General features: G+C 32.6%; 1 protein-coding gene across 1 annotated transcript; it reads right to left on the reverse strand.

The window, feature by feature from the left end:
* Window positions 1–2,052: 2,052 nt before the first annotated feature.
* LOC114760445 (bifunctional D-cysteine desulfhydrase/1-aminocyclopropane-1-carboxylate deaminase, mitochondrial) lies at window positions 2,053–7,670 on the reverse strand. The gene is made up of 10 exons (XM_028949700.1): window positions 7,284–7,670; window positions 7,077–7,142; window positions 6,497–6,691; window positions 6,275–6,385; window positions 5,245–5,336; window positions 4,851–4,943; window positions 4,340–4,397; window positions 4,147–4,260; window positions 2,924–3,021; window positions 2,053–2,573 (listed from the first exon to the last, which is right to left on the reverse strand). Exons 1-10 carry the CDS (start codon window positions 7,569–7,571, stop codon window positions 2,369–2,371), a joined length of 1,320 nt encoding a protein of 439 aa, XP_028805533.1. The 5' UTR covers window positions 7,572–7,670; the 3' UTR covers window positions 2,053–2,368.
* Window positions 7,671–8,861: the final 1,191 nt, after the last annotated feature.

Below are 8,861 nucleotides of genomic sequence, written 5' to 3' on the forward strand. Positions count from 1 at the left end.
TGAACTTTGTGTCTCGTTCCAAAAATCATGATAATTTGAACTCATTTATGACTTTTCCCATTTTGCTCATCAATACTTTTTGGGTGAATTATCATAAGGTCCCAAAAAAAATACTCCCTCCGTTCCTTATTATAAGAGACGAATAACCGAATTACGTTGATCAAAAAAGCAGTTAAAATTAGTTAAGAACAATCAATGTGTAAAAAGTATAATTTCTTTTCTAAAAATACCCTCATTAATAAGGAGAGAGAACATGAGAGAGAACAATAGTAAATTATTAAAAGAAAGAGAAGTGGGAAGGAGAGAGAGTGTGAGTTGGAGACAATAAATATGGGTAAAATAGGAAATCAACACAAAAAAGTAGAGACAACTTTCAAGTGTCTCTTATATATAGGAACATGCCATAAGCATCAAATGTCTCTTATAATAAGGAACGGAGGGAGTATTTAATTACCAAAAAGTCTTAACTATAAGTGAGCAACATAAACTAATAGTGATTTCCTACACTAGAATTTGTAATTGATTACTTCTCAATTGTTAATAGACTTTAGAGTAATAAAGTCCCTTTCTTAGAATCTAATTGCAATTCCCCTATGCTTTTTTTCTATCGGAATCATCCTGTACATCTGTGAGATTCCCTGGTTATTCTATTCTTTCATTTGCAGGAATCTGATTATAGACCGTTTTTGTTATGTTGTCATTTATGCTTGACTTGTTTGAGTTGTTTCTGACCAGAAGAACAACTGCAAGTGATGACATATGCTGTGTATCATAAGAAACAAGTAACTGCATGTTAATTACTTATATTAATATTTTTCAACATCGATTAGTCATATTATCAGAATAAATTACCAAAATTTGATAATCAACATATAATAATTGAGGAGACAGTGTCAACTTATCTAAACTAGATATTCAAAAATATAATAATTTGTATATATAACTAAAATCTTCAAAAATATTTTAATAAAACATTTTAAATTTCAACATAAATAGCCTTAAAATAAATATTTTCATTTTATGTTTGTAAGTATTTATTTTAAGATCTTAAGATATTTTAATCACAAAAAATATTTAATATTATGTTCTTATAATTTACATTAGTTTTATTTATTTAAGCAAACCTTAGATTCCAACCCAAAAACGTTATTTGTAGCAACTTAATATAAAATATTTCTTGTAATTAAGATATTTCAAAATCTTAAAAATAGATATTTACAACTTGAAAATGCAAAATATTTATTTAAAGGTTACTTATATCGTAATTTAAAATGTTTGATTAAAAGATTTTTAAAGGTTTTAGTTAGATATACAAATTTTTAAAATTATAAAATTATTTATGTGCTTTTTAGTTCCAAAAAAAAATCATAAAAGAAGAGATGAACCATTTGGGAAGAGTAAAACAATCAATTTTTGTTTTAATTAAAGAGGGATATTTGGTTGTTTAACGATATTCAGAAATTCTTAATGGAAAGTTTAATCACGTTGAAAACACAATAATACCAAACTGTTCTAGATGAGAATGTTAAATATAAAACGATATGAGATAATAAATGTTCAAGATATTGTTGACTACTAAATGTGAGTACATTTTTTAACAAAAATTCCCTTGGTACATAAACTCTTCCTGCTAAACTCAATCCTCATTCATTAATTATCTTTTTTTGGTTAGAAAATGGCAAGACCGACACTAAGTCACTACTCTTGATCAGAGCATAAAATATGAAAACAAATATTTAGTGCCTAACAATTCATCAAATAGGATTACCTCCGGTAAAAAAAAACATGCCTAGCTAGCGAAAAAAGAAGACAATATATTCAGTAAAATACATCGATTATATTAATGTATGTATTGATATGATAATAATATTGGTTAGAAGCAAAATTCTAGGAAGAGAGATGGAGCACCTGGCAATCAAGCTCTGGATGAACAACTTCGAAAATATATGGAGTGAGGTACCGAGAATGTGATACATGGAATCACATGATATTTTGAGTAATTAAATATTGGACTTTTACCACAGAGATCACGCCCATAAGCAACTTTTTTTGGCTACAAGTGAAACCCATGAGTAATTTTATTACTATTTTCAAGCATATGCCCATAAGTTACCCAGGTGTAATACATCCCAGAGAAAATAAGCAAAACTCGGGACATGAATGATTACGTTGTAAGTTGTACCTTACAAAATTTAGATATTTGTACCCGTCAAAGAAAGGAACAAGTAAGGAAGAATGGTATATATGTGTTTGGAATAGATTCCATTTTGAGAGCAATATCTTGTTGATGAGTACACCGTCTGCATTACCACGAGGTAGAGCTGATAACAAAATATCACAACATGTGATTCAGGCAATGCTCTCATGCCTAGAACATCTTTCCGGTGCCATCCTGCCGAGGAACAGATTCATCAACATCCATTCGACGCCAATTCCCTACCAATGGAGCCAATTGATCGACTTTGTCATACAAGCCAAGGAGGCCACCTGTATGAATGAAAAGGACTTTTCTCCCTTCCCACTTCTTGGGATTCTCAGACATATCTTTCAACATTCCGTAAGCAGCTTTTCCACTGACAGTGTATTAAAAACCAGCCATACACTTGAGTAAATTAAACAGCATTCACAGTAACATTATTTCCATCTTAAAGTTTACCGTTTGGCCAAAAAAAAAAAAAACACCAGAGTTATGATCTTTGCAATTGCAAGTCCAGAAGACGAATAAGCATGATAGACTTTTCAGCTCTTAGTCTTACTAACTAATGGGCTAATATATCGCCAAAAAAAAAAAAAAAGCTAATGAGCTAATAATTGCTTCACCGTCTTAGAGAATAATTAATTACTTTGAGGCTAATCCCTAGGGAAAAAAGATGAAGGATGCTAATGAACCGATGAGCAAATCACACATTTACAAGATAACTACCTGTATACTGGGTCAAGAACTACACCAGTAGCTTTAGAGATTTCTTTTACAAGATTAAGCTCCTCTGAGGTGTTCATTGCGTAGCCAAGACCCTTGGCCTGCCAAAAGCGTAAGAAATATGTCAAATTTTTGTTATCAATTAATAAGCTAACTTATCCAAATGACAAAGCAAGTTTTGACTATCATATTTATTTTGGACTTCATAAAACTTGAATATGAATTAGTCAGTAGTACCCGACATCAAAGTTGTCTCCAAAATTAAAAAGACACTGACGAATAGTTAACCTAGAGAAGTTCTCTAGGGGTTTGATTATTGATTTCTAAGCTACGGCAAGATCCACCTTTCTCTTCAAGATAGTATATTCTAGTATAGATGTACTATCACCGGTTCTAAATATAAGAGCTAGTTAAGGATTCAATAGTTAAGAATTCAATTTGATTCTAAGTATAAGGCCCCAATCCACTTTATCTCTTATATTTATTCGTTTTTCGTTAAAGTACTCCTCATGGTGATTACACCTGTTAAAAGATTCCCATTCTAATTCACATGATTGACATGAGTATTTTAGAAAAGACAACACTTATTTATTACAAATAACGAACTTAACTAATTTTCTTAATATTTGCAAATTAGTTATCTAGTTTTTATATTAAGGACCAAAGGTAGTATATATACAGTAAAAGTAAAATATTCAATTTATATCCTTGTATATTTTTTTAGAAATAATTAGACAACACAATACTGAACGTTCTGATTTTCCTAACTGCATTTCATCATATTGTCCGATGATATTCTCTATTTTTCCAATCACTTTTCATATTCTCTACATATATCTGTGTATATGCAGTGTAAATCTCTTTTTGGACTTAACATGCTAGAATATTGAAAACAAGTACAATAGCATTGCTCAACTATACATCAACATATGCTTGCCTTTATGTTAAATTAATAAAGACTCATACAGGCCAACAATTAATTTCATTTAATCATTTTATACCATTTTTTTTAAATAAAAAAAAGGCTTTTTTTCAATTACAGAAAGTCTTATTTTTAAAACCCAGCCACTGAGTGTAAAATTTTGCCCTTGAACACCATTACAATCAGGGCAGAAAACTCCAGCAGGAAGACAAAGCAATATCATGTTTGCACAATAGATCCAACCAAATCTTATCAATTGGGAAGGAAAAAAAAATGACCTCTGCTACTTTACCAGGACACTCACATTTTGTATGAGGACAATATCGCGTGAGTTAACACCAGCTTCAAGTCCATCAAGGAGCCCTTGGACAAAGTCATAGAAGTAATCAGGGCTATCACAAACAGAGAATGCATGCACCTACAATCATGAGGAGAACATAAATAATATTTGCGGCATGCAATAACATGAACTGTGAGTTTCCTAAAGAAAGACATACTCTAGCTTTCAATGAACTCAATGATGATCCCAAAGACAGACCAGCAATTGTACCCCCACTGGAAATGAACAAAAAGGGATGATGAGTAGATGAAATCATTATAAACCATGACTTTAGCAGATCATGCTCTTTTGAAATACAGTTCACTATTCTGGTACCTCTTAAATCACTTTCTCGTGGAAATTTGGCTGTAAGTTGATATTATAAATACACATAATTTAGAGGAAGCTAAACTTAACCTATCCTTGTCCTTTACATCTAATTGTCCAAGGAAATCCTGAACTAAAAAACTTTGCAACGGACCTCTTGATCTATTTACTGATAGGAACCCCCCCGCCCCACCAAAAAAAATCATTTAAGAAAAAATGCCTTCACTTGACTATATATCAAGTTGAGGCTCATTAGAATATCCTATAGCGATGTAATAGAAGCCTCCTTCAATAAAGCTAGAGTCCTGTGAAAGAAAAACGCCTTAACTAAGAAAAGATAGATCAAGCAAGCAGAACTCAACCTGCCACATGCTACAACAATATCATCAAAATAAATATTGCTAGGCCCTCTTTTAATCTGCTGCTCAATCTCCCGAACTGCCTGAATATAACCCCTGAATAAAATAAATCAGACCAAACATGTGAGTTTGATAGATAATATAATGCCCAAATTTCAGGACGTAGAACACAATGCAATTCAGAACTGTCCTCAAGCCCTTGCAAATGAGTGCGAAACATTAAACATTCTATCCCTGCTGGTACTCATTAAACAATAAATCAGAACGGAAAGGTCATTTGTTTGTATCCCTCATGATTGTTGATTCGCATAGTAAAGACTTGCATAGACCAGAGAGATTAAGGAAATTAGTGCAAATGAAGAAAAGGGCAAAAGACACTAAAAAGTTATAGTCTCACCATGTCCCTAGAGAGTTTGATCCTCCCACAGGAATAACATATGGTCTCCTCCCTTCCTTTATCAACTTTTCTTTTAGGACATTGGCAAGTGTCTAAGGAAACAACAAATTATTAGTAATCAACAAAAATCATCATATATTGGCCAAAAAGGGGGGGGGTGGGGAAACACAAGTATCAAAATGCAGCACTTTTGATGACTCAAAAAATAGGTGCCAATAGACACAACTTGATACATATGTGGCTCACAAATCAACTGGTCAAATGAATTTATCTTCACTAGTTGAAAAGGGGATATGAATCTCTATCCACCTTCTGTAAGTACAAAGCCAATTGTCAATGAAAAGAAACCAATTTCCTTTTTTTTTTTTTCCATTTTTGGAATACAAACTGATGGTGAAATACAATGCTAATAGTATTTAGAGCAACGTGTAACGTGTGAACAAAAAGCAATCGGCAGTACTGTTGAAATGAATGGTCTTTGTGAAGCACGAAAGAATATCGGCTTCTAGTGCCTTGATAAAACAATTCTCTAAAAAGTTATGCTGAACCACGTTAGTACAAACAAACAGTGTCAGCTGCAATGAAGTGTACAAAGAAAATCTTCACCAGCAACCCAATAAAAAAACACCTTCAAAGTGGCCGTTTCTGTAGCTATTATGGTATCCTGACTTAGTCCAAAGCAACAATAACGCAGCTGCCATAGTATACGTATTTTAGATTAGATATCACTCTTCTACCCTCTACTTTTACGGTATGCCCAACATTGTCATGAACTCATGATGTTTATCTCGCTCCAAATAATACACAAAAGCAATCAAATATAAAGTTTAATCTACATTCTACAGTATAGATTTAGGGGGCCAGAAAAGAACTTGGAAGGAACCAAGCTAATAGCCTTCAAATGCTAGAAGTTTAACATCTTGAGAAATATTTTGGCCAAAAAGAAATATCTCGAGAAATATGTAATTTGTTCATGAATTACAACTATGGGGAAAAAGCACGGTTGGCACCAAATGGCCAATATTCTCACCACAGCACCAATTTTTGAATATTCTTCTTTGGATATAAGTTCAATGTGAGCTCCTGCCAAACGCTCAACTAGAAGGTTGCCAGTCAGTCCAGGATCTTGGTCAGCAAGGACCTGCAAATAGATAAAGGCTTATTAAATATTAAAAACATAAATAAAACCTTATCAGATTATTAGAGCAAAATCTAATTGAGATACATGAAAGAAGAAAAACAAAATGTTAACCTTAGAAATGCGCAGTATCAGATAACAGTCAAGATTTAAATACTTTGCAGCAACAGCAGTTGCACGACAGTGATTGCTTTGGATGCCTCCAATTGTAATAATGCAGTCTGCACCTTGTGCTACGGCATCTGCCATCAAGAATTCCAATTTTCTGACCTTGTTTCCACTCAATTGCATTCCTGTAAGGTCATCACGCTATATTGGAAAACTTTTGCAGTCAGTAAAAGACCGGACGGAGGCTAAAAACATGCATCCAAATTGAACAGCTATCCAAGTGAATGAATATCTACAATATACTCAGAAACAGTTAAAATACATAATATGAACACAGGAAACTCAAATGAGGTTCTGACATCTGATCCACCAGATTTTGCTTTAAAAATGATCACATCATTGAATCTTAAAACAAGGTTTTATCCGAAGTGGTAATCAAAACAGGCCTATTAACAAACAACCCTGGACAACGCAAAACCATATCGCCAAAAAGATCTCTTGATGTTTTTGCTGGCATTCTCTTCTCCCAGTGACAGCATCAACAATAACCAACGGTTTAAATAACGTAAACCCAACAAATTAATACCTTGAGCCACACCTCCGTGCCGCTTGGCAAATTAGGAAGATTCCATTTGTGAATTGGAGTGGGAAGCTGATACCAAGAAAATAATTTGCTTTTTCAGTACAACTTCAATTGAAGAATCCCTTTTTTTTTTTTTGGCGCGACAAGCAACCAAACAGAAACTAAGTGAGAATTCAGAAACTGAAAGAGAGAGAGAGTGAATTTGTTTACCTGGGCAAGGGAGAAGATATGCGAAGGTAAGGGATTGAGATGGGAGGCCCAGGAAGGAGGCGAGTAAGCCTTCTTGGTGAGGAAGTCGAAGCCGGATGCCCGGGAAGACTCGTCTGTGTCTGTGGTGCTCCCAATGGCATTGAGTTTAGCATCCATTTTCTGAAAGAATCTAGCGTTGCTGAACTTGAGAGAAGGGGATTGTGACAGGGGAAGACCCTGGGGACTCAATCTGCAGTGAACCAGAGGGTTGGGAAGATGAAGGCAGTAGGGGCAGCGAGTGTACAACATCTCATTCCATGCCAAGTCAACAAGACGATGAACCTGAACCGTAATGTAATTTGATTCCCTCGTTTTGATCGCTCCTTCGTCGCCAAATGCCAAAATGATCCATTTCAGATTTCCCCCTTTTTTTATATTAATCTAGAAAAAAGGAACATTGAAAAATTGATTAGCATATATCTAAAGACTTTGTGTAATTAATTACTTGTGTTTAACTTATTTTTCTGTAATTTATCCTCATTTATGTGCAATCATCTTCTTCTTGTATAACATCTTCTGAGTTTTCCTTATAAGTAATCCATCTTTCAAATTATTCTCTTATGTCCCAGTAATGTTTTGTGTAAATTTTTTTTTTAACTTAAATTCTCTTATGTACAATTTATCCTCCCATTTGTAATTTGTCATTCTAGTAGCCATTTCTCAATAAATTTTTGGATTAAGGTACAATTTTTATTTTGTAATTTTGTCTCTCATCTTTTCAGTGGTATAAAATCTTATGACTAAAGTTACATTAAAAAAAAATATCAGGGTCAAAATTATACTACCAAAAATATTAAAGATAAAATTACATATGAAAAATAAGATCAAGATGAAAATTACAGTTTAACCATAAATTTTCCAATGATTGATTTATCTTCAATTTTTTTTTCTTTTTCTTTTAATCTGGGCGAAAGGGGTTGCGTGTACATAATATAAAAATGCAAACCATATCATTAAGTCACATGATATTTATGAATAAGGAGTAATTATTTATGAATAAAGAGTAAATATTTATGATTAAGTCACATAAGATCAGGGTCAAAATTACAGTTTAACCGTAAATTTTCCAATGATTGAAAAATTGATTAGCATATATTTCCCCCTAATTATTTGTATATATATGATCTTATTTAATGCTTTGTATTTTAATCAAAGAGAGTTAGTGTGCAATAAGAAAAATATAATTATATCAATATAAAAAATATATTATTGAATAAAAATTACATTTTCCTATGCTAAATATGAACTTTGCTTAAAAATTCACTTATTAGGAAAGATATTTTTCGCTAGGAAACTTCTCCTTATAACAATATATTTTCTCATGATCTAAATACAAGACTTATTTTTAAATTTCAAAATTTATGTTTTAGATAAATCATTCATATTCAGGTATCCTAATTTTCAGACCAAAAAAACTGACTTTAAATGCTTTTTTGGTAGCCAACAATTTGCTATCAATATGATTAAAATAATTAAAATAACATTTTCCTCCTGCGTTTGAATTAATGACCCTCATATTAACATATAATTTAATTGGAT

This window comes from Neltuma alba, unplaced genomic scaffold (assembly GCF_004799145.2).
Source record: "Neltuma alba isolate B1F8T4 unplaced genomic scaffold, ASM479914v2 tig00010979_pilon, whole genome shotgun sequence".
NCBI lineage: Eukaryota > Viridiplantae > Streptophyta > Magnoliopsida > Fabales > Fabaceae > Neltuma > Neltuma alba.